General features: G+C 41.2%; 1 protein-coding gene across 1 annotated transcript in view; it reads left to right on the top strand.

Annotated features, from left to right (window-relative positions):
- Window positions 1-25,080, top strand: part of LOC143273878 (uncharacterized) — a 68,592-nt gene extending 43,512 nt beyond the window's left edge. The window contains exons 5-6 of the mRNA XM_076574299.1: window positions 5,456-5,567; window positions 24,934-25,080. Coding sequence (XP_076430414.1) covers window positions 5,456-5,507 — 52 coding nt within the window. The 3' untranslated portion in view covers window positions 5,508-5,567; window positions 24,934-25,080. The remainder of the gene's footprint in view (window positions 1-5,455; window positions 5,568-24,933) is intronic.
- Window positions 25,081-27,118: the final 2,038 nt, after the last annotated feature.

Here is a 27,118-nt window from a genome sequence, read left to right as displayed (position 1 = left end):
TTAAGTGGGAACCTTGTCTGAAAAAATCAGGTGGTGAGAGATAAAGACATGGCCCTCAACCTCTGATCTCTACAAGGACTCTCTCTCCCTTCTCTCTCTTTCTCCCCCACTCTCCTTTTCTCTCCCCTTCCCCCCTTTTCTCTTTCTCCCCCCCCCCCCACACACACTCAAGGTTGTGTAGATCTGCGATCTTTGATACTCTTACAATAGGACTAACAGGGAATTGCTCCAGTGGTGCCCACAGAGTTTGGTGGCAGAAAGAACCAAAGTCATGAAGTAAAGAAACAAAGGGAGGGTGAATTAAAGGTGAACTAAAGTGAACTGGACAAAATCAGTTAAAAACAAAACAAAACAAAACAAAAAGACTTCTTACCAGTCAGCTACACAGTAAGTGGATTTGCCCTGGAGATGAAACACTATCTGTGTGAGCCCCAGATGGGCACCCCACTGAGGAGGAGGCAGGGGGCTCTCCTCCTCTCTGCTTTCTCTTTCCTCCCTCTCCTGTAAGAAGCTCAGCGCAGTATGTTTTGCATTATGAGGGCTGGGTACCTGTGTCCTGGGATGGGTTCATTCTCCCGTCCTTGTATAATAGAAATGGTAATAAAAAGAATGATGCTGTCCATGAATACCTGAGGCCCTTTGTGTTCTGATTATTTCTGGGACAAGGGCCATGGAAATTCTTATCAAGATTTGTTTTAATAAGAGTTGTTTGAACATTAAAGGAAATGAGTAACAGCGCCGCAGCATAAAAGGACCTCACAAATACTGTACTCTGCAATCTCATAACTGTCCCATCTTCAAAGTCAGGCTTTAAAAACCCTCTCGCCAGCTGACATCTTTTTACCTACTTCCCAAATTAGGACTAACTGCTGTGCATTTTTCAGATTTGATCCCTTTATCTTCCTTGATGGAGCCTGTCCCTCCTAATGTGCCTACAGAATCAAGTGTCTTCTTCATGTGCCTGCTTTTAATGAGTCATTATGTTATTTACTGTCCATTCAGCTGGGAGCAGCCTCCAGTATGAAGCCCTAAGTGCTGCCCTCAGCTCATAGCCTCTCTGAGGAGAGGACTGCACTCAGACTGGCTGGTACACCAGCACAGTGTCACTGCTACTCAGGGACGGCCACCTGCCGAGATTCCCTGGAAGCAGCTGCCTGGTATGTCCTGTTGTTTGTTAGTCTTAGAAAGGCATCCCTGGGGGGTTCCACATAGTTCAGGGATTTTGAGAAAGGGCCTCTGAATAACTGAGCAAAACGGCAGCCTTTTTACCAGATGGGAACCTGGGAAGCAGTTTGCTGATGGGGACATCTTTCCTCCTCCAGGCTCCTGTGTTGTCAATGGTGTCTGCATCCGGATCTATCTCTTTGTTTGAGACAGAAGTCCTGGTGATCTTTTCTGTTCAGCTACTTCACAGGAGGCTTTAAAAGGCCTTTGTTGGATGCCCTGTCCCTTCTGCCATATCAGAGCTCCTCTTTCAGCATGGGATTATGGAAGTCCCACTTTTTGTCTCCATTCTGCTTTTGGAATCCTAGAAGTTACCCAGCCTTCTAAGTAGAGAGTAGTTCTCACCAGAGGAAACAGGCTGCTGATAGGAAATCACCTCTAAGTGTGGCTGTGAGAGTAAATGGAATGAGATTTCCAAAGTATCTGATGCACATGATTTAAAAGCCCCATTTTCTGTTAGGTTTTGATACTTCCCGTGGATGTGTGGTATTACTTTCTTGCCTTCCTTCCTTCCTGAAATATGTTGAAGACACTTGTGTAACTGTTATAAGAAAACCTCAAGCCAAGAAGGAAGGAGAAGTTTGAAAAATGATGAGGTGAATATACCGTGAACTTGATTCCGTCTACTTCAGATCTGTAATATCCACGGTGGCTTCCTCTACTGGAGTTTATGTCCTGAACAGGATCTAGGAGAGACTGCCGGTCACAGCACAGCAGACATGCCATAGATGCCTTCCCATGTGCCCAGGCAGTGTGTTGCAGACATCTGTGAACATCTGAGCCACCTAGGAAACCTGAGGAATGAAATCATTTGCTAAGGCAGATTTGGCAGTGTATGCTTGTGATCCGAGTGCCTGGGAAACTCTGGTGGGAAGATGTGCGCCCAAGGCTAGCCTGTGCTGTTTAGTGAGACTGTCTCAAAAACAAGCAAACTCCACCTCGACAACAAAACCAGAACTTTTTACTCCCCAAGACAATGGCTTGGGATAGGTTCTGAATATTTGTTGCTAAAATGTTCCCCATTTCATTTCATATGAACCTTAGAAATCCTTGCTGGATGGTTTTAGCATTAGAATTTTGGAATGGATGCTATCATAAATGTGAATTAAGCACAAAATGATACAGAGTGATGCCTCTGATTTTAAACCAAATTCTGCTGGTGACTTTTGGCATTGTCTTGTACAACCCTGTCTGCATAGTTTCCTGTGCCAGAGACTGAAAAGCAAAAGGTGAGGACAGAGTCCACATTGAATGTGCTACCTATTTTGTCTCTGTGACACTGGGGTCAATGCTATATAATTTGGTTGATGTTCTGTGTTTTGATTGAAGAAATTACAAACCCGAATGAGTATTGAATGGCATGGTTTCGCAGAATATAGCCTGTAACTGTGGCCATTTATCACTCTCCCCAACAACAACTTCTGGTCTGAAACTAATTCTCTCCACTGCTTTGTCTGTAACCCAAATGATGGAAAACAGCCTTGGAACACTAGCCAGCCAGGAACTGAGGGTGAACAGGCAGGATCACTTTCTTTATGGATAATGGGCTGTTAATGTGGCAGATTGAAATTAGGGGATTATGGTGAATAAAATAATTTGAAAGGAGATATTCTTTAATACATTTTATTTATTTTAGTTTATATGCATCAAGTGTTTTGCCTGCATGCATGTATGTTCACCACACATGCTCCTCGAATCCAGCAAGGTCAGAAAAGGATGGTGGATTCCCTGGAACTGGGTTTATTGATGGTTGTCAGCCATCATGTGGGTGTTGGAACCCAAACCTGGAACCCCCTGAAGAACAACAAGTGCACTCAACTGCTGAGCCAACTCTCGAGTCCTTGAGATGTTTCTTTACGTCTTACATCCTTACTTTTACTAGATCTTGCAATTGGCTGAGAAACTATTAGAAAAATTCTGTTGAAGGTATAGCATGAAAAAGAAGTTAGTTATCTTCATTGGTAAGGCACCCAAGTGATTACTTCTTACCAAGTCTGCTGGCCTTTGTAATAACAAGAAGCAAAGGATATAAGATGGTAGGGTCTTGTCCATTTTCAAGTATATTTCTGCTTGTCAACTTATCCCTAATACATTGTCATATTAGTTTCATGGCTTTGGAGGGCCCTCGGGGATCCCTTACTGTACATGTCCTTGCTATATAGCCTGTGACATGTCTTACTAGGTCAGCTTTAGACAGCTCATTGCTCAAGCCTTTGTGGGCATAGCATTACTCTATGCTTTTGAGATGAATGGACAGAAATATGCTTCAAGGTGGTCAACAAGGGACCTTAGAGAAACATAGCACCAGGTGTTCCTTGATTAGTGACCCTGGCCTTTGCTTCTGTGGTCTTGTTACATCTTGTCTTCTATCTTTAAACTGGCTCCATTTAGGATTAACCCAGCTAATCCAGGATGTGACTTTCTTACATAGTCCTTAACTTGCTCACATTTATATATAATTTATATAAAGCAACATTCATTCTTTGCAATAAAATGTAATCGTCACATGTCCTGGCATTATGTCACTGGGGTGTGCTCCAAAGGGTATTTTTGGGACCCCGGACAGTCCATTTCATTCCTTTTATTAAGATGGGCAGTTTTGTTCCCCAGTGTGTTCCCAGCTTTGCTATCCAGCACACCCTGCAGAGACCTAAAAGCAATGGGCCACCTGATCATAGACTAAACCTTCCCAACCCGTGAGCCACAATGAATGTTTGTCTATAAAATGATTGTCTTAGGCATTGCTTAGTAACAGAAAGCCAACAAAGATCCTCTGGGTCCCTTGTACCACCATACTGTCAAAACTAGGCTTTGGTATGGCTGGTATTTGCCAGATTTGTTGACAGGTCTGTTGAGGGAAGTTGTAGCACAGTTTTTTGCCTCTGAATTAGAATTTTGGAATGACTGGTATCATAAATGTGAAAAAAAAATGCAAAATGGTGTGAAATGATGTTTCTAAATCCAGACCAAAGTCTCCTGTGACTTTGGCATCATCTTGTAAAATAGTTTATGCAAAGTACCATATGCCAGAGACCAAATGGTGAAAGGTGAGGGCTGAGACTATGGCAAATGTGCTACCTATTTTATTTCTATGGCACTGTTGTGTTTGTTTCTCAAGACGGAATTTCTCTGTGTCATTTTGGTGCCTGTCCTGGATCTCTCTCTGTAGACCAGGCTGGCCTTGAACTTGCAGAGATCTGCCTGGCTCTGCCTCCCAAGTGCCGGAATTAAAGGCATGCGGCACTACTGCCTGGCCACTGTTGGATTTTTATCTCTGATAAATAGATGCCTATTACAAAAAAGATTAGAATGGAGGCCTCAGAGTTTTAATGACATATGGGAAACACTTGACATCAGTGACGGCAGTGAGAGCATCCTCTAGGACCAATATCTAACCATGACTTTGTCAAAACAGGGAGCAGTGGAAAATGTACTATCAAAGGCAGCTTACTACACTTCAGGACTGTAGGAGAATTTGGCAAGCACAAGGTTATTGACTGATTTAAAAAACAGCAAATAGAAGAGCATACACAGTTGGACTTCAGACTTTCAATATTGTTGAATTGTTAGAGGGTCTATACCAAATCACAGATGACATGACCACAGATGACGTTACTCTCCAACATAGGGAACATCCTTTTACCAGCTTGGTCTTTCCTCAGCTCACACTCAGAGTGTGGTAGGAAAGAGAGTTGGCGTCCACCTTGCAGAGGAGCAAGTGACTGCACAGGGAAGAGAATGTGTTCTCGGGAGCCAGAGTCCAGACCTGGAATGCACTTCTCACAATAAAGGCATAATGGGTACCAGCTCTGTTCCCAGCCCCCAGAGACAGCTGGATCTGACACGGCCCTTTACTCTGACCGCCGGGGAGACTGCTGTTGAACTTTTAAGAGAGAAGGTGGGGAGGACCCAGAGACAGCTGGATCTGACACAGCCCTTTACTCTGGCCACCAGGGAGACTGTAGAACTTTTAAGAGGGAGGTGGGGAGGAACTAGAAGGAGTAGAAAGAGGAGAAACTGTAAATTAGAAAATTTATTAATAAAAAATCCATTTCCAATAAAAGGAATCAATTGAAAGAGCAAAAAAAAAAATCATAAAATTGATACATTATCACCCCAGGATGCTCAACTCTCAATTATTCACAATAAAATTCCGTTCATTTTACGAGGTAGTTGTCCTAGATTTCTCAGCACACCCTCAGATCTCTGTTTCTATTTTATTGCTTGTTAGTGTCACCAGACAGTGGTGGTGTGGAACCAAAGAGAAACAGGGTGAACAATGAGACGAGGGGAGAACTTCAATGAGCTCCCAACACACAGTTTCTTCGTTAAAATTTAAAACCGTGAGTACTCCTAGTTCATAGAAACAGCACATATTAATAAAAAATCCAAAGAATGTAGAAAATTAGAAAGCAGCATGCAAAGAAAAAAAAAGTCCTTTACAAAAGGATTTTCTTCCCTATCTCTTTGCCTGGAGTAGTCTTGGTACTTAAAGTATAATTACAAATTTCTTTTTCAGTGTTGCCTTTGTCAAAGGTTCATTAAATGCAGTTTGGTCTTCTGATTCATGAGTTCAGTTCTTCCTTGAGTCTGGCTCTTCTTTTTTCTTGTTTGGCTCTGGAAGAATCTCAACTTCAAGGATCGCATCTCTGCTTATGTTTGTTTCTGTAAGTTAGTAATGGCTTCTGTAACAGGACCACCAGCTGGGTGACTTACCAACATCTCAAGTTTATCACTCACACTTCTGGAGGTTGGGAAGTCTGAAACCGGCTACCAGATGCAGCGTTGGGCTTTGTGAAGGTGCCTGCTGGCTGTGTACCACTACCATGTGGTATGGGTAAAGTGTGTCCTCAGGCTCCTTATAGAAGGTCACCAATCCCACTCAAGAGGGCATTTAGTTTAGCAGTGATCTTCTCTGCCTGAACTCACTAGGTCTCACTGAGTGCAGGGACACCTGTGCTTCTTAGTAACTCAGAAGACCATCGTAGTATTCCTTCTCAACCAGTAACATGACTTTCACTTGAATTATTTTTGGTCCTTGTTGCTCAAAATCTGCTTAGATGCCCTATGTGGCTACGAATTTATTCTACTAGGTTGTAATTTTGTCTTAGTATGCTTTTAAAATAACTTCATCTCATTATTCAATTCTTTTTATGGTCCCATATAAATTTAGAAAACCTTTCTCTATTTCCTGAGTTATGTTTTTTCTAGATGTTCTCTCTCTCTCTCTCTCTCTCTCTCTCTCTCTCTCTCTCTCTCTCTCTCTCTCTCTCTCTCTCTCTCCTTCCCTCCATGATTCTCTCCCTCTCTTGCTCTGTTTCTCACCCCACCTCCCAACCTCAGCAGGATGCATGCTTGTAGTGTGGAGGTAGTGTGCTTAAGTTTGCTATACCACTTCCATTTTGTTTATCCCCATGACTAATTCTCCCTAGGCTCACTTCATATTGAGTGTGTTTGCATCTCCTTTATCTTTTCCTCTGTGAGTTCAATCTTCAGGTTATTGTCTATTTTTAAATTCTTATGCTGGTTGTTTTTGGTTTGAAGAGTAAACATTGATTATAGAGACTCCTGGCCAAGGGGCTGCTCTTCACGTGCACACATGTACTGTTTATATAGAACCTGGACAGAGTCAAATGTTGTGAAGCCCATCATTCCTCCAGTTTCACAGAGGGTCTCTATTTCCAATTGGGATCCACATGTCGCTGAGTGATTATCCTACTTTCTCCAGGAATTCCTAACCCATTCTTAGTCCTATACTCCAAAGTACTTCCTAGGTCAAAGCTGGAACAGCTACCCACTACATGTTAGTTTTTTTTGTTTTTTTTTCCGAGACAGGGTTTCTCTGCCCACTATATGTTAGTTTTATGTGTAGGAACTCATACAGGCTCTCACAGAAAATTAGGGATACACACACACACACACACACACACACACACACACACACACACACACACACGCAAATATGTATATATCAATATCTTCAGCTTTGAGGGTCTCTTATTCCCTGTTTGCTTTTTCCCTGTCCCTCCTCTTCAGCTGTGCATTTTGGTGCCAATTCCGTTATAGCTTATAGTGCTACCACAGCAATGTTATAATATATCCATCCATTCGTCCATCTGTCCATCTGTCCATCCGTCTGTCTGTCTTAGGGTTTTAATTGCTGTGAAGAGTCACCATGACTCTGGCAACTCGTATAAAGGAACACATTTAAACATGGTAGCTTACAGTTCATAGGTTTAGTCCATTACCATCATGGTGGGCCGTGATGGCGTGCAGGCAGATATGGTGCTGGGGAGGTAGCTGAGAGTGCTACATCTTGTAGGCAACAGGAAGTGAACTCAGAACTGGGCAGTATCTTGACCATCTGAGACCTCAAAGCCTACCTCCACAGTGACACACTTCTTCCAATAAGGTCATACTTACTGCAACAAAGCCACACCTCCTAATAATGCCACTCCCTTTGGGGGCCATTTTCTTTCAAACCACCATACCATGCATCCATCCATCTGCCTGTCTGTATGTCTATCCACCTTCTATCCATCCATCATCTCCTGCCTCTGCCTTGTTATTCATCTAGAATCAAACATGGAGAGAAAACAATAGAAGGGTGAAAGTGAAATCCAACTTCTATCCATCCATCATCTCCTGTCTCTGCCTTGTTATTCATCTAGAATCAAACATGGAGAGAAAATAATAGAAGAGTGAAAGTGAAATGCCTTTCCTGTGATTAGTGCAGCTCTTAACTGGATAATAGCTTTTCTATGACTACTGACTGAGTGTGGGCTTGATGCCCAGTCCTGATGTCCTAAGATTTGCTTTTTGATAATTTCTTCTTTTGAAAATGTTCCTTCAGTCAGTCTTTTAACAGTGGGCAGGATGGGAGAAATCTCTTAGTTTTCTTCGTTTGAGAATGTCTTCAGATCCTCACTGCCTCTATTCACTTCTGGTGGGTAGTTTGGTTTTGCTGAATATAGGATTGGCAGTTAATAGCCTTTCCTTCTGCACTCAAAGAACATTACACTTTCTTGTGTCCACAGACTCAGGTAAGAGGTTATCCGAATTATTTTTGTTTGTAAATAGGCAGGTGTGGTTTTGCTTAAAGCACTTTTAATATATTTTTTTTCTGATTTTAATTTTAAGACATTTAGTATATTTGGGGGGCTTATTCTGTTTGCAGATTTCTCATATTTTTAAAAATTAGAGCCTCTGTACCTGTCACCCAATTTAGTAGTTTTCAGCCTGTACTTCTTAGACATTCTTTTAAGCTTGCTGTTTGCTGTCCTTGTCCTTGGTGTAATGTTGGTTTTGTGGTTGTTGTTGTTACTGTGCACAGATGCCTGAAATTGTTCAATTTTTCATTCAGTAGATTTTCTGCCTGCTCTTGGTGTTGGGTAAATTCTATTGATTTATTCTCGAGCTCACTGATAGCATCCGCTGTCACTTCTGTTCTCTTCTTTGCCACGTTTTTTTTACTTGACTTTCCTTCAGTTTTATGATTCTTTTAAACAACACCGGTTTGTTTGCTTGGATAACTAGTTCTTTCAATTTCTCTGAAGAGCATTTCCAAGACTACGGAAGCATTTTTTTTTTTTTTTATGACAGCTGCTTTAAAATCTTTGTCAAATAATTTCGACCTGTGCATCATTAGCATGAGTCAGTTGTCTCTTTGAGTTATGATTTCCCTTGTTCTTCGTGTGATGGTGATTCTTAGTTGCAGCCTGGATGTTTCTTAATTATGTCAGGCGACTCAGTTCCTAGTCAGTCTTTTCTTTGATTAGGTAATCACTGTGTTTAGAGCTTTCATTCAGGTCATAGACTACTTTTGTAGCCCATGGTTCCAGAGGGAGTTTCTTCTATAACCACTCATGGTATTTGGCTTTGTCTCAAGCTGCTCTCTTTCTTTTCAGCTTCATTTACTTGGCTGGGTATCTCTTAGAGGGAGGGAGGGAGGGAAGGAAGAAGGTAGAAGGAAGGAAGGAAAAAGAAGGAAGAGGAAAGAAGGAGGAAGGAAGAAGAATGGAAAGAGGGGGGTGTGCTTTCTTGATCATTATTGACTAGGCTCCTCACTAATACCCTTATTCATTGTGTGACTGTTCAAGACCTGGCATTGTTGAGACTCCCATGGGCTTCATGGGAGGGATGAGTCTGTTTGAGCCACTTTGTATTGTCATCTTGAATATGAGTAAATGCAGTAAATGGTAAATGTGGGTACATTCTTTTGAATGATAGGGCCGTAAGACAGGCCTGTTGCTGTATTATTCTTCTAAAGTTGGAGTTCCGTGTCATTTCACCTTCCTCTTAGAACTTGAAGAGTTATCCTTTGCTTGCTTTTTGTATTATTCCCATGGTTATAGCACTTGGTATGAGAGAGCATGAAGACATGACTTGAAACTAGCTTAACACAGGTTTTCCCTTATACCGCATTAGAGGTCCTACTGGAATGTCCATAGAAACCTTCAGAGTATTCACAATTCTATCTGATCTTTGAGCAATCTGCCTTACCTTCTATCTTTAACAGTTCTTCCCTTAGATTCCTCCTAAACTGTAGACCATTCATTAGAACAGTTTGTTTATGATACCTTCCAGAATAATCATACACAGAGAACTGACACACACTTATCTGACAGCAATGTGAAAGGACAATCAGTTATCTCTGACCTTCCAACTGTGGAATCCCCAGACTCTAGACAGCCTTCTGCCTTTTGCCTTATGCTGTGTGGTGATTTGAATAGGAATGACCTCATAAACTCCTGTGTTTGAATGCTTAGCCTATAAAGAGTGGAACTACTAGGAGGTGTGGCCATTTTGGAGTAAGTCTGGTGTTGTTGGAGGAAGTGTGTCACTGTAGGGGTGGACTTTGAGGTCTCCTATGCTTAAACTATGCCCAGTGTAACTCACAGTCTCCTTCTGCTGCCTGTGGATCAAGATGTAGTACTCTCAGCTCCTCTCCGGCAACCATGTCTGCCTGCAGGCTGCCATGCTTCCTACCATGACTATAGTGGAATAAACCCCTGAAAGTGTAATGTAGTGGGTAGACTGGCTACCCACTACAGTGTAAGCCAGCCCCAATTAAATGTTTTCTTTTTAAGACTTGCAGTGGTCATGGTGTCTCTTCACAGCAACCGAAGACAAGCTGTCATCGTACCCTGGGTTCCTACATGCCTCCAAATGTCTAAGGCCAAGACAGGTTCTCTAGAAATTGTGTACTGTGCCCCTTTGGAGCTCAATAAGTGGTAGGCAGGAAAAGAGATCCAGTTTTTCAAAACCCAAGTTCTAAATGTGGTTTTCTAGGACACTTTGTTTTTATTCATTGGTAGATGGAGCAACTTCCTCCAATGACAAATGGAAGCCAAACACCCACAACTTTGCAGACATGCCTGAAATTTCATTTGCTAGTTTGCCAAACTCTGGTTTTCAGTGTGTGCAGGTCACTGGGGATAGAAATGTATCTTTAACATGCTGTACAAGGATGAGTCTAGCTTGATTTCTATAATGTGGAGGTAGTTGTTGTCATTCTTAGCTTTGGAACTTTAGCAGAAATCTGAAAAAAAATCAGAATATTCTTATTCAATCCTTTAAAATGAATTCTAAATATGTAATCATATAAGCTAGAAAATATTTGTAATGCTATTTCATTTCAGGCAATAGTTTCGATATAATTACAAAATTCAAAGTGAAGAACATATGCCCAGATGTCACTCACAATTCACAATTGTGCATGCATATATTGTACACATATATTATATATATTGTAGTATATATTTTCTGTGATGCAGTTAACAAATGCCATGTATTGCTATTTCTTAGTAGTATACTTATTTGCTGTAATATATAAAAGTATTTAAAATGTTTGTTGCTACTATCTATAAATTTAAAACTCTTTTGGTAGAACAACGTAATTATTAAGTTTTGGCTTATAGTCAAAGATAATGATTTTTACAAGATCCAGAAAACAAATCTGCAGAAGCCACTTTTCAGAGTTTGATGCAATTAAAGGTTTCTGGCATAAAGAGCTCAACATTTGAGCTTCTAGGGAAACAGCCCGGGGCCGAACAAAACCAACAGCCATGGGTCATTGTTCTATTTTTACTACTTAAAAAATCAGCAGCTGCAAAGTGGTTGGATTAGTTTGGGGAATCCCAGAAAGTTCCAGAAGAATGTTGTTTTTATTCCTGGACATTTGCAGCAGTGCCATCTCCCAAGTAGCTTCCATCTGATGCCACACACTTGCTGTGCCTGAGTGTGTCCTGTGCAGAGTGCTTCTTATACTCCACAACGGGGTGGCACTAACTTGCTTTTGGTTGTGTGCTCACAGTGTAGGTCCCTGGCTGGACTTACCTCCTTGCATGCATTACCAAACAAGTAGCGAACTCATTAGAAGCAGTACAAGATTTCCATAACACCTTTCTATCTCTCTGGAACTCAAAGAGGACTTCTCCTTATGCAGTAAGTTTGGGATGAGTGCTATTGTATTGGCGAAATCACTGTTGCATATAGGGGCCTGGGATGAGCAGGCTATTATCAACGCAGATAGGAAAGAGATGCACAAAGAGGAGAAAGCTGTTTGAAATGTGGAATAAATACATAGAAAACTTGAAGCACCTTTTAGAGAACTGACTTCTTAATCCATGTGTTTAGACATCTGTCAAGAATTCTCTGTGACATTTTAACTGTGAGCCAGGAGTCAAGGTTGCTTCATTCTTACACAACAGAAACTCAAATTGGAAGGCTAGACCGCTGTTGATGCCAGAGACATAAAGCTCTCCAATTTTTGAATTAAATGGAAACATGTAATAAATTATGGAGAAAATGCAATTCATCCCAAAGTAATCTAATTGATTCTTTTGCAATACTTGAGAACATAGTGCATCCAAAGTTCAAATCAATTTCCCAAGGTAATAAATATGACAGAAGGATGTTGGAAATAAAAGTAAGACACAAATGTCTGGAACTGTAGAACAATTAAAAGCAGGTAAGTGCACAGCCTTGAGCCTAGATCCAATTCTGGCCTTCTCTTCCAAGAGAATGGGCACACTTCAAGAACCTCAACAGCTTTGGGTTCTCCCTCATCTCGTGCACTGCATTCGGTAACCGGCAAGTCCTACTTTACTCACTTCATATCTCTCACATATGTTGACGCTCCCTTATTCTTTTCTTTTTCTTCCTCCTTTCCATCTATTCTCCATATAGCAGTAGCTTTCCAAAATCATGCCTTAGTGTAATTCATACGTTAGTTTAAATCACACATCAATTTAAACTTTTTATTGAATCTCTCTTACTCTTTTAGTAAAGTTCATGGTGTGCCATGCCCACCGGGTACTTGGCTTATATAATATTATATTTAACTGCTCTTCATATTCTGTCAGGGAGTTTTGCCCATTATGGGCCTCCATTCCTTTCTCCTTGATTCCTGGGCCATCTGACACCCCTTCACAGAGGGCACAAATATCATCCTCAGAAGACTGTGATGTACCCCTATGCCACCCCAGCTCAGGGGATGTTCTTCTTTGTAGTCCAATCATAACTCATGTACAATACAGATTTTTGGTGCTACAGGGAAAACTCCTTGAATAAGGGCACTGTGCCTTGTTGACTGTTTGTATTGTATTATCTAGACAGCATTTGGCACATGTTCACAAATATTTACTCAATTAATGGATTTATGTCTAGCATTGTGAAAAACAGATAACAAGGTAAACAACATCATAAAAATGCCATTAGAAACTCTGTAGAAATTACTCTAAATAAGAATCAGGACTTAAGTCTATGTCACAGGTCCTTTGTAGGACTCCAGGTTACCAAAAGCTTCCCTCAAAGGTGGGATACACTCATCTTTGTTAATGTCTTCATTTTTTGTTAAGGATAGCCTATATTACATTAATGATTTCAGAAAAACTATGGTATTTGGAAACAAAAAATATATCACTTATTGCTGTACATGCAACTACTTTCATATTTGTATATTGTATACCACATTTTTCCTTCAGAAAAAATATATAGCCATTTAATGCAACCTTTAAGATACAATATTTATATTACATAAATTTAGTTAGATGTCTGTGTGAGTATATGCACAAATACAAACAAAACAACAAATGTGCTTAGATCGTGTGTACTATCCAGCTAATTGGGGAACTGAGTCAGGTGGAAAGGAGAGAAAGGGCCTCAGATATCCATTGTAATTCATGAAGACCTTGGAGCAAGTGGTGTGTTGGAAGACTCAATATATAGTACATAGTGTATATGTGGTTACAGTACAGCTTTCAGTTCACACTGCTTCTTTGTTTCCTTATCATTGTGGGGCAACAGCTGCCTTGGCAGTTTACTCCTGCATGGTTTCTGTCTTTGCTCTAGAGTGTTTTTCATTAGCTCAACAGTGATTCAATAAGTTGTTTATTCCTGTATAATTTCTCTTTCTCATTAAGCTAGCTTTCCTGCTCTTGAACCTAGATTTGCACATGCCTCTTGTTGTCTTATTATGCCTTATAGTCTAGGTGGTTTCCTTGGACCCAGGATATTTTTATCTGGACATTGGAAAAGATTAATTCTTTTGTAGAGAGAAGAGAAGCAATCCATGTTCTTTCCTTATAAACTTATAGTCTAGTGAGTGGATTTCTTTCCTTCTTCTCAGATCTTTAGTTTATATAGATGGAGATGATATTTGAGCATATTCCAATAAGTTCATGTTTCATTTAATAACATAGGAGAGGATGTCAGGTTCCTAATCATTTTGGCTATTTCTATTATAAGGAGTATTTCATATCTTGAATTACTCAGGCTTGGATGCCAGTTGTTAACAAGACAATGAAAGTCTGTTTCAGGACTAGTAAAATCTTAATTGAATGGTGGTCTGGCCTTCCATCAGTGGAGATGAAGACTGTAGAATATACACCATTAGGATACCCTTTGAAGGAGGAACTAAGGAAAGGGCTGGGACAGAAATGCTTTCTAAACCTCTGGTTTAAATAGACAGCCTCATTTCCTGAGATGGGGAACAAGAGAGGGAAATAGTTGGGCAAAGAGCACATGTGTAGAATGGGGCAAACTTGAGATGTGCATAGAGATGACAATACCATTGAGAGTAAAAGCAGAGGCTAGGCTGAAGAAATGACACCGGAAGTTGTTGGTATTTGAAACTGGGTAGACCAGTTGTCTGGAGAAGGACGAAAGCAAAGGAGAAATGGCTGCTTTGGTTACTGCCTTTGTTTCAGACGCGGCAAATTAGGGATGGGAAAGAATGCCATAGTCATGGAGAACCGAAGACACTACTGTTGGAGTGTGGTTTTAGAGAAGGAAGAAGAAATAGGTTGTGAGTTATAGGAGGAAATATTGGCCCTTTCTTGGCCAAGGGACATCTTTTTTGTAACAATATGAAGAGACCAGCAAAGTTGAGCCATGAACACAGATAGGTTCGTGAGTTTTGTCTTCCTAGGACAAAAGGAGTTCCAGCCTGGTAGCTGAAGTTCAATAAGAAACCAGGAGCTGAATGTTACCTTTCTTGTCTCCCAAGAATGATTTCTGCCACCTTTTTTTTTCCTTGACACAATGAAACATCTTTGGTTTGAATTAACATACCATTTTACCATAAAATTTTATCAAGAGTTCTTTTTAAAATTATCCATTAGAGGTCTGTATTTGTGGGGAAGGACTAGCAGAAACCCTTACATATGCTGGAACTTAGTGAACAAAAAGGCAAAAAAAGGCCCAGAGGTTGAACTCGTCCATAATGCGTAGTAGCACTTTCAAAAGAGACAAAGGAAAATGCAGCCTTGCATACTCCCTTATTTCAGTGTTTTTCCCCTAAAGCTTCTTCCTCTCAGAATACTGATGTTGTCTAGGCATATATCTAATAAATATCCCTTATCCTAGAGCCTGTGTTGAAGACTGAGATGAAGAAGAGTCTAGTGGTTTCTATGACATTGTTAGAAGCTCACAGCAAGGGGCTGGGAATATTGTCCCCTGGGAAACGAATCCTTTCTAGGCAAGCAGCTTCTTTCAGAAGTGCAGGACTGCAGGACGCCAAGACCCAAGGCAAGGACATGCTGAGAAAGAGTGACATTGATGCCCAGCCACTGTGCACATCACCAGCAAAATCCCATGGGGCATTGTTTTGCTACAGATGCATTTGCTTCATTTGGCATTTTGGCATGAGCAGTCATTCTATATTAATGGAAAAATAAGGGTAGAGCAGGAAAGAAGAAGCCAGAGTACCTCACATTTCAGCCCTAGTTTCCAAAGCATTCCAAATCACTGGACAGATTCCTGTCCATCTTCCTGTCTGGACCACAGTCACACTGTCTTGGTCCCTGAGCATTTCCACTCATGGGTACCTGATCTTCATGACTCCATCCCTTTGGGGGAAAGAAGACTTACATGGGTGAAAAAGCTAACAAAAACTTCAAAGCAATAGCCCAGTAAGCACTGCATTGAGAGGAACTGACTGCAGTATGATAGAACTCCAAAAATGATCCATGACAATAGCAATAGCAATGGCCTGGGACATGAGAGAAGACTTTGGGAAAAGGAGCAGAGCTGGAGTTGTTATGAAGGAAGAAGGCAACATTTCAAAGGGAGGGATATTGAGACTTCAGTTTCCCAGGAGCCAGTGACTAAGCCCCTTCTTAGTGATCAGCTTTCTGCAGGGGCCACAGTAAGCCCTGGCCAGAGGAAGGGAAGGAGAAATAGGACTCATGCCCACACTCTGATGTGTGAACATTAACATGAACTCGGACAAGCCCAAGGTTCAGGTCCTCCTGAACTCTTGATGTATGATTTTTGTTTTACTGACCTATTGCTCATTCATTCTCTTTATTAACAAAGATGAAAAGGAGCCAAAACAGCAAGTGGCTCAGGGTGCCTGTATTTTATAGTTGGCTGTTGATCAGAGGCTCTCTAAAGTAAAGTGACACAGGGAATACATAGAGGAATGATGTGAAACAATAAACCAAAGGCCACAGTGATCAGCCTCCTGTGACTTGAATAGGCTGGACTGGAGACTGGGGGTCAGGCCATGCAGAAGTGGTTCTGGGTTGGCTTGTTAGGCCTTAGACCGAACAAGAGAATTACATTTTGAGGCCTGGAGAAGTCATGCTTCCCTGGAACTCCATGGGTCTGAGCATTTAATCAGTTGGTAGGGATTCAGAAAGTACTTTTAGGCACCACAGACAATGTGCCAAAGTTGACTAATTTCTCAGGGATACTCTTCTGCAATGGGTTTATTGCTCCAAATTGACTGGCTTCATCTGGAGGCATGATTTCTTCTCCCAGTGAAGCAAAAGTATACTTATTTTCTTATATTTTTAAAGCTGTATGTCACCATTCAGTGTAAGCACTTGCACTGCATTTTCTTTCTACTATTGTTTTGGTAGTATTACATGTATTCTTGTAAGTCATCACAAGTCCCACCCCAACCCAAGGAACTCACAGGTTAGATTTTAGTAGGCGTTCCTCTTTGATTCTATCAGAGCTCTGTAGTTTGGATCTTAAGTGTCTCCTGAGGGACCATGTGTTGAAATCATTGTCCCCAGCTCAGAGCCACTTGGAAAGGGCAGAACCTTTATGATCTGGAGCCTAACAGGAGGAGGTTAGGCTGATGGGAAGGATGTTGGGCTGCTGGCTTCTGTGGTGGTATTGTGTTCCCCAAAATATTGTGTACCCTAATAAACTTAATGTGGGGTCAGAGAACAGAACAGCCACTAGATACAGAGGCTAGAAAATGGTGGCACTCACGCCTTTAATCCTAGCATTCTAGAGGCAGAAATCCATCTGGATCTCTGTGAGTTCAAGGCCACACTGGAAACAGCCAGGCATGGTGACACATGCTCTTAATCCCAGGAAGCGATGGCAGAAAGCAGAAATGTATTTAAGGCGTGAGGACCAGGAACTAGAGCAGGTTAAGCTTTTAGGCTTTTGAGCAGCACAGTTCAGCTGAGATTCATTCTGGATGAAGACTGAGAGGCTTCCAGTCTGAGGAAACAGGATCAGCTGAGGAATTGGCAAGGTGAGGTGGCTGTGGCTTGTTCGGCTTTTCTGATCTTCCAGCATTCACCCCAATACCTGGCTCCAGGTTTGTTTTTGTTAATAAGTCTCTTTAAGATTCATGCTACAGGTTCCTTTGCTTTTTCTGTTCGTCCAGCTATGAAGCCTTCTTCTTTCTTGTGCTCCATAATATTCTGCTTCACCATCAGCACAAAATCAGTGGACCAACTAACCTGGACTGCACCCTTTGAAGTTATGAAGCAAGGACTGGAGAGATGGCTCAGTGGTCAAGAGTACTTCTTGTTCTTCCAGAGGACCCGAGTTCTGTTCTGAGAACCTATGGTGGGCAGTTCACAACTGCCTGGAACTCCAGCTCCAAGGAGTTCACACCTACACCTACACCTACACACACACACACACACACACACACCATGTGTGCGCACACACACACACACACACATGCTCATGAACATGTACACACAGAGACACATAATTAAAAATAATTTAAAAACTATAAAGTTAATCTTTTCTCTTTATAAGTTGATCGATCAGGCAGTGTTTATAGTGCTGCCTACCAAGAGTGCCCTTCTCTCTTTATTTTCGGCACTGGGATTTTCAACCCTATTCCGAACTCCATGTGTGGTAGATGGTTCCTGATATCTAGTTAGTTCTTTATGGTTAAGGCATGGTGTGGTGAGGGGCTGCTCACCGAGGGGGAGGATATGTGTGGAGCCTGCGGAATCCAGCCAAAGACCACCAGTTTCAATCTCAAGGTTGGCATCCTGCCAAGAGGGATCTAGGGTATCCACAGGTAGTTGGTACTTGCCTGTGGGGTTCTGGAGAATTGCTTCTAAGCCACACAGTGCTGAAGTTAGTCCTGGGGGATTCTGGACTTTTCCTAGACATGTTTTCTTAGTGTCAGGGTCTGATGTGAGATCTGGTCAGAGATGTTCCTGATAACCCCCCTGTCCTAACCTGTCTGTCTAACCATGTCCCCCACAACTCCAGTTCCTCTTCAGTCCTTGATTCTCAGTGGAGTGGTACAGAGTATACAAAACTTGGTGACTGTCTCACGTGGTGAAGCAGGACTGTGAAATCAGGGCCCCTTCTTTATAAATGTGCCAGTAAGAAAGATGAGATTTCATTACATCTTATTGGGGTAGTCTTTCCCAAGGAGAAAAGAATATTTGGGGGGGGGGCATCAAAACAATCCAGGCACACTCAAATGATACTACGTGAAGGTCTGATCGCCAAAGAAAAAGGACAGAACTGAACAGAATTCTGGTAATGTTATAATAGCCTAGAGATGGATGACTAACATTCATACATAGCTTTTTTCTTTTCTCTAAGCAAAATAACACCTTTTTTCCCCAGCCTTTAAAGGATTAGATATTTTCTAGACCTATTTGTCTTTGTTATTTTCCCCCAAGTATCTTCTCCTATATCCTCACACCTCTCTTTAAAATTAGGCCTACTGCTCAGTGTCTGTGGAAGTTCTGTTAGTACCCAAGAGGCACAGCAGCTCATATCAAAGTACTAAATGTCATTTTGACAACCACTTAGCTTTCGCAGACTTTAGGTTCAAATTTTTTGTAACAGAGTTGCTTTGACAACTCATGATCAGGGCTGTTTCATCACAACTACACAGCCACCCCCTTTTCAGGATACCAGCATCTCAGATGGCTGAACTTTTCCTGTTATAAGTATTTCCTGGGGCTATCATCCCCGGAGCATATGGTGAGGACACAAGATGACCAAGAAGAGATATCACAAGTTCATCCTAATTGATGGCTTTTAAGTTCATTCTCCCCAGCTCACCAGGGAGTGGTTTTCATGGCACTTTATAATCACCCAGGGAGTCTTCCTGATCATTAGATGTCATGTCCTGCCCTTTGCAGCAGCTGCCCTGGGATTGTGGTGTGTGGAGTTCTTTTCCTTTTCCTTTTCCTTTCCTTTCCTTTCCTTTCCTTTCCTTTCCTTTCCTTTCCTTTCCTTTCCTTTCCTTTCCTTTCCTTTCCTTTCCTTTCCTTTTCTTTTCTTTTCTTTTCTTTTCTTTTCTTTTCTTTTCTTTTCTTTTCTTTCTTCTTCCTCCCTCCCTCCCTCCCTCCCTCCCTCCCTCCCTCCCTTCCTTCCTTCCTTTCTTTCTTCCTTTCTTTCTTTTTTGGTCATATGGGGATGCTGTCCATTGGGCAAGCAAATTATTTATGAGAGTTGATAATGAGCGAGTGGAACAACTTACATCTCAGGAAACTTGACCTGGACTTGGGTCAGTTTGATTGGCTTTTAGTTCCTATCCTGGGTGTCCACCTGTTCCAGTTCAAGTATGTAGTAGATAGTAAACTACCTAAGCTCTGTCTCAAAGTTGGCTTAGTCAAGTCTAGGACTGATTTGCCTCTTATAGCAAGAAGGTTGAGGGTGGTTAGCTAGTTGTTTGCTTGTTTAACAACTCACTAGCATCATCAGGGGCTTAGCTCTGCCCTGCTGACTCTAAAAACTGACTTCAGTTTCTCATTTTGCGTCATGGTTTCCAGAAATAATTTATGGTGGTAACATCAATGACATTTGTGAATGAGGCAGAAGAGCAGAAGGTCAGCGTCATCTTTTTTGTCCTTACTTGGAATCTGGAAGCTGTACTTCATTTGCTCAGTGATTGGCTTACCACCAGCAAAGGAAGCTAGGAAAGGGATCAATTCTTCCAACCTTGCTAATGGTCAGCTGCACCAGAGAAGGTGGCTGGAAATGGCTGGTTGATGAATGAACACTGCTGCATGTCAAGTAGCAGTGAGGCATCCTGAAGTCCTTGATTAAGGTAGCCCCCACACCACAACTTAGGCTGACCTGGAGAATTCTCCCAATTGTAAGATAGAGTCTGTCTCCATTAGAGCTGATGCAACTGGCAGATACCCGCACTCATAGCCTATACTGTAGCTAAGATGGAAAGAATGGAAAGGAAAGGAGAGAAACTGAACTTATAATCTTCTTTAATTAAAGCTAGTCTTGAAGCTAGTCGTACCTGTATGTCTCACCAAAGCTCTACAGTTATATGAATCAGTGAATATGAGTTGCCCCACATTTCTTTTAAGATAATTTGTGTTGATTTTTTTATAACTGCAAGCCACACTACCCCAATTAATACATATTTTTTGTTTTCACATAAAATAACAAAAATCCTTCTACTGATATTCTTGTTGCTAATCATTTTATCAACTTGCTAGCTCTGTTCAAGCTCTGAGTCACAAGTCTTTGTTCTTTTCATCTATCATCCCTCATGTATTTGCATAGCTTTAATGAGCTTAGTCCATAAGATACATCAAGAATAGAAGTTAAATTGCACCTACAGTAAGGTTATCTAAAGCCTTATCTCCTCTCTCCTTCATCATTGAGACCATACACTTTACTTATAAGTTGACATTGTTTCAGAGAACATGTAGGGATGTAATAGCCAACCTAGATGTCTTCAAATTATCCCAGGTGCTGATAGTCACTCCTACTCTGTGAGTTTCTTTCATTCTCATGTTGAGCAAGGTTGATGTTTTTGTTTCAACACATGCAGAGATTGCATGTTCCAAAATCAGTGCATAGAACCTTGGGTTTGTCAATATTCCCTTCTTTTTCCCCTCAGAAACATCAGCTGCCATGTTGTTAGAACTCCAACAAAGAGGGTCATGTGGTAAGAAGCTGAGCTCTCTAGCCAACTGTTATTGGAGTGACCTTGGAAATTTAGCTTCTAGCCCCTGACAAACCTCAGAAGATTGCAGCATCAGCTGACCCTTGAAAGTCTCAGAGACATTGAGGCCAAAACTGTCAGCTGTTTCCATCTCTCTAATTAATAGACACAGGAAAAGGTATTAGCTATCCTGAACTTCTAAGTTTTGGGATAGTTTGTTCTCTAGTATTGTAGATGGTTTACTTTCATTAACAATACAAGATAGAAAATTAGCTGGGCGGTGATGGCTCATGCTTTTAATCTCAGCACTTGGGAGGCAGAGGCAAATGAATCTCTGTGAATTTGAGGCCAGCCTGGGCTACAGAGTTCCAGGAAAGGCACAAAGCTACACAGAGAAACCCTGACTCGGAAACGCCCCCCCCCCAAAAAAAAACCAAAAACAAACACAAACAAACAAACAAAAAACCCAAGATCAAAAATTAAATAAACACATGAGAGAAATGAGACAAAAGAAGAATAAGGAGGAGATGAGGGAATGAGGTGAGAGTCCCATATGCATTCTGCAAGGTCCTGTTCCTTTGCTGGAGGTGGTCCACTGATGTGATGTGTTCAATGATTCCAGTAGGTGGTGTAAAATTAGGAAACAGTGGTGAAAGCCAGAGAGAACTTTGTTTAGTGGATCTTCATAAAGAATGTATTGTATGATAATATTATGAACGGATGACTCACGTACAAATAAAGTGGCCAGAATGTCTCTGTTCCTGTCACCACCCCTTTGGCCAAGAGTGCATTTAAGTAAGTGTAAGCTACCATAAATTAACTTGTAAGATTTGTGGGTGTTAGGAAGAATGTACATTTGATGTCCATGTTAATTTCTCGTTTATGCTGTAGCAGAATGTGCAAACAGTGGCTGAAGAGTGTAGCTGGAGTTTTTTCCAGTCCTGCCTGGCCCACGGTCAGGACAAATCTCTCTCACCCGCTAGTCCTGCAGCTGCTCAGACCCAACCAAGTAAACACACAGAGACTTATATTACTTATAAACTGTATGGCCATGGCAGACTTCTTGCTAACTGTCCCTATATCTTAAATCAACCCATTTCTATTAATCTATAAGTTGTCACGTGACCTGTGGCTTATGAGCATCTTAACATCTTCTCATGGCGGTGGCAGGCAGCGTCTCTCTCACTCAGCCTTCCTGTTCCCAGAATTCTCTTCTCTGCTTGTCCCACCTATACTTCCTGCCTGGCTACTGGCCAATCAGTGTTTTATTTATTAACCAATCAGAGCAACACATTTAACATACCGAACATCCCACAGCAGAAGCTATAAACTGACAAAGACTTAGACTGTTAGTAAAATAGATCGTAGGGACTAGAATCAAAGGGTGGGCAGTACAGCTTTCATTCTGAAGGAGCTGGGAAGAGCTCATTATCCCTTTATGACTTTTCCGGAATGCACAGGCCTCTTGACTGCCCTGACTCCTGGCCTCTCCTCTGTCTTCAAACCTATCAGTCCAGCCTCTGCTTCCATCATTCTTTCTCCTTTCATGATGTTGGTGTTGTAACTTCCCTCATATGTGGATCTCTGTAATTAAAAATGGGTCCTTCAAAATAATCAATAGCCTTTCTCTTCTCAGAATCTTTAATTTCCCCTTCTTTAAAAAAATCCCCGTGACATGTGCTGTAACACACGCATAGATTTGCAGATAAAGATGTCAATATATTTGGGGAGTTGTTTTCTCTATGTCTGTGACCAAGTTGAATGAGCACCACACTCCAGATCTGTTGACTTGCTCACAGGCTTCTAGAACTGTGGAAAGAAGAGAATGGCCTGGTAAAGACTGTTCCCTGCTCCCCACATTCCTAATTCCTAAACAGCATGTTCATGGACATTCCTTGAATGTAATCCCTCCATTGTAGTGGTTGGTGTTGTCAATTTGACTGGATTGCATCTTCTAGGAGACATATCACTGGGCATGTCTGTGAGGTCCTTTCTGGAGGGGATTAACAAAGGGAGGGCACGCTCACCCTGAAAGTAGGCAGCACTTGCTTTGGCTTCAACTTCTTCCCAAGCAAATTAATCCATGACAGTTGTTAAGATCCTCCACTGACATCAGACTCCAGATTCTTTGGCTCCCCAATTCCAGCTCCCCAGCAAGCCTCCAGGATTTCAGTGCTACATTAGGGCTGCTGAGATGAGCAGCTTCTCAAATGGATTGGCTACTGGGTTCTCCAACATGGAGCAGTCACTGCTGGACTACCCAGCCTTTATCTTGTAAGCTAGTTTAGTAAATCCTCCTTTTATAAAATACAGATATCTTCTGTTGATTATGTTCCTGTACAGTCCAGCTTCTTAAACTGTGTCAGAAACTACACAGGGTTTCGTAACTTAATGTGGGAGTTGCAAAAATTTTGGCAAGAGTAAAAGGTTACTGAATAATCAACGACCAAAACTTGATTAAAACTTAAACATGTGATGGATTCAAGGTGTTCCTGGAAACATGATCCCTTTCTTTGCAACTCCTTTGCAAACTTTGTTCTGACCATGCAACACCCTCATTATCCACTGTGTATGCCTTCACAACATGTAGCACCAATGAATGCTACCTGAAGCATCTTGGCTGACAGTTGAATGTTTATGTTGCAAATTGCAGCCATTTTACTGTAGTGCCTTCCAAAGTTTTCTGCTTCTAACACAATGATTCAACACACCACCCCCATGTCCTTCCCATCATTTCTACTCTAATTCCACAGTATATAAGCATCAAGTTTGTATATTTTTGTTTTGTACTGTGTTAGATGTTTGATTTAGAAATTGCTTTTGGGTTGCTGACAAGTGTCTTAAAATGTTTCAGTGGATTTTGGTTTAGGATTAAGATAAAACTTGCAACAATTTGTGAAGTGACTCTAAACATTTTTGCCTGTGTTGGTGCATTTACGCAAAGTATTATTCTCGACATTGATGATTACAAAACAAAAATATCTACTAACTCTGAAATGTATTGAAGATGTTTTACATCCTGAAGTAACAAATGCTCATCCAAGATTCACTTCTTTACATAAAACAGATAAGCATGTTAGTCTTGGTAAATTTGCTTTCACCTAAAACTACATATATACATATACAAAAGTATTACTTTAAAATACATTTTTAAGGCTCATCATCAGCAACTGTTTGATTAACATGCTCACCTTGTATATCTATATTCTTGGTGTTATATACAGACTTCTCAGAGGAAAGAGAGTCTCAAGTAGAAAAAGTTCGGGGAGTTGTGACTTACAACATGCTGTTCCCCTGCTTCCTCCAGAAATCAAGTACTGACTATTGGGTAGAAGAGGACAGTCTTTAAGTTTTGCTTTGCTTTTTAAATAATGAAATATTGGGCCAAAGATATAGCTTGGTGGTAGGCTGCTTTGCTAGCATTTATGAGGTCCTGGATTCCACCCCAGCACCAGGAATAAATAAATAAAATAAAATAGATGATAGATAGATAGATAGACAGATAGAAGATAGTTGGAATGGCTGTTCTTCAAATGGATTTACCCATTACAATAGGAAACTATTATTCTACTTTCCCCTTAAATTCTGTCTTTTCCTTCTCATACTTCTTCCACTTCCTCCATAAAAGGTGACTCTGGTCTCTTAGTAATCCTAACACATCAAGTGCCAGTAGTCAGAAATCGATTTGATTCATTCAACTGAAAAGCAAAAAGAAAGCCAGTGTTTCCTATATATCAGTGGTTTCTGTTTAGCCTTTTTATTAATTAGGTCCTTTCTATTCTGGATCTAACAATATTCAAAATGTTTATTTGAACTAAAATTGTGGAAAACAATTTCAAAGTGGTTTTTTTCCCCCTCCCAAATAATCCTTAAAAATGGTAAACAAGCTGAATGGCTTTAACAGGACCAAACTTCCAATCATGTTTCAAATCGATATTTTACTTTATTGATTAGCAATAAGAAGGTCATTTATTTAGCTCTGAATGCTAGAATGTCACCCATTCCTCAAAATGCAAAGCACTTGTAATTTTACTCTGTGTCTTGTCTATTGTTTACACTCACAGAAGATGACCCACAGCAGAGAAAGCTACAGGAAGAAATGGGAGAAAACTCTCAAGGAGCAGAAATTGACAAAAGAATAATATACGGAGTAGGAACCTAAAGAACTCCCAGTTACCCACCCACCACGAGGGTCTCTATAGGAGGAAAAGGTAAGACCTGTTCCCTGGGAGGAAAGGTGCACGTCAGATCTGGGAAAAGCAGCTGGGACCAACTGTGTTTCAGGGTCAGGAGCTTAAATGCAAGGATTACAATTTGCCTAGGTATAAAATTGCCTTGTTATAGTTCAAATTTTCAACTCCCAGCAACTACTTTATAAGTTGAGAGGGTTAAATCTGAGAGATGCATTTGAAAATATTACTTATTAAAGCTTTTATTTTTAATGCTGCAAATTCCATTTCCATGTAAATGGAAGCAGAAGCAGACAAATTGCTTTCACCATGCCCTTCCTATTTGTGTTTCTATGGAAATGGATTCTTGATTAGGAAGAGGAAAGCAAAAATCAAAGCTTTATAGCTGGCAGGGAACAACTGAAGCTGTTTCCAGCATTACCGGGTAGTATAATGCAAAGTACCCCACATCATAGACATATACACCTTGCCCACACGTGACTGCTCCAGGGTCTTTTGGCCTGAAAAGGTATTGGCCTGTCAGCACAGCAAGAAGCCAGAGCAGTTATGTGTGTGACCTTTGACCATGCATCACAGTATCGTCACTGGGCTTTGAAAACGCATTTTTCTCTTAGTTTCCAAAGTGTTGATACCTGCCCCAACATACGCATCTGAGATCAATGGAGGCTTCCTGAGATATTCATAAAAGAATACTGTTAGAAAGAAAAATCAATAAGAAGCTAAGCAAATAGAGCTGAATTTCAAAGTAATAACTGAGGATCATTTCGATCATCACATCCCAGCTGCTTCTCAGTGAGCCCCATCTGCATTAAAAAGTAAGTTGATTTTTGCAGCTCCATTTCATGAAGAACTGCCATAGAAAACGTCACTAAAATTTTCTATTACACAAACTAGAGGTGTCAGCTGCTATCAATTTCCACACCCTTTTGCTTTATGAAAGGCTATTTATGAAAAAAAATGCTAATATGGTTTTTCTTATCACAGGAGTTTCACATTAGGAGCAACACAGGAACAAATTACACTCATTTTTTTGGGTGTAATATCCAGTACTGGAGTATTGGACCTGATATATATTCCTGAAAACAAACTTGAAAATTCTTTTTTTAATATTAATTTAAGCCAAAATGGAATATTTAAAAATCTACCATGGCATTTAGATATGATGCTACTATTAGTCTCTTAGATATGTATGATGTGCACACACCCATTATGTATGAGAAATGAATTTGTTTTCTGCTATAGTGTACCTGAGACTTCTGATATTCCCACTTCAAACACATTTCTGCTAGCTCCACACTGGAAAGCTATGGGCTAGCTAGTAGGAGGAATTAAATAATTAAATAATTAAACCACAAGGGACTTAGAATTTCACTTAAATATATTGTGACTACAAAGCAATGTTATTACAGTATTGTTCAGTGTGATAAATACTGGTGGAGAAATACAGATAGATGAGAGAGAGAAAGAGAGAGAGAGAGAGAGAGAGAGAGAAGGGAAGGAAGAGAAGGGAGGTGAATGGGTGAATGAAAGGAAAGGATCAAGGGAGAGAGAAGAAAAGAAGAAACAGGAATGAATTTAGCAGTAAAAAAGAAGGAAGGTGCCCATCCTGCCCCTGACTTCCCTTCTGGACCAGAGGTGAGTATCCAGGCCCAACCCGGACCCCATCCCTGGACACCAGCCACTCCAGGAAGACCTGCCCAACTTGGCCCCAGGTTCTGGCCACCGGGCAGGTCCCCTTCTAGCCCCACCGGGAGGGATCCCCTTTTCCAAGCCCCCCAGCAGCCCCTGTAATCTCCATGCCTTGCCCCCACGCCCATCTGCCCGAGACCCCAGCCACCTCCTGAGACTTAGAGACCGGCCCCCAGCTCCCATCCTGCTCCCAACTTCCCTTCTGGACCAGAGACTTCAGGTCCAGATAAGAGCTTCCATTCTGCCCCAGAGTTCCCATTTGGACAAGAGAACTCCCATCTGGACAAGAGAGAGAGACTACCTGAATCTGTCAGCTCTTTCTGAACCAAGTACACTGATAAGACCAAGAAGGAACCACAAGGAGACCGGC

This window comes from Peromyscus maniculatus, chromosome 6 (assembly GCF_049852395.1).
Source record: "Peromyscus maniculatus bairdii isolate BWxNUB_F1_BW_parent chromosome 6, HU_Pman_BW_mat_3.1, whole genome shotgun sequence".
NCBI classification, from domain to species: Eukaryota; Metazoa; Chordata; class Mammalia; order Rodentia; family Cricetidae; genus Peromyscus; species Peromyscus maniculatus.
Note: the sequence above shows the minus strand (reverse complement) of the source record. Positions and strands in the feature narration are given on the sequence as shown.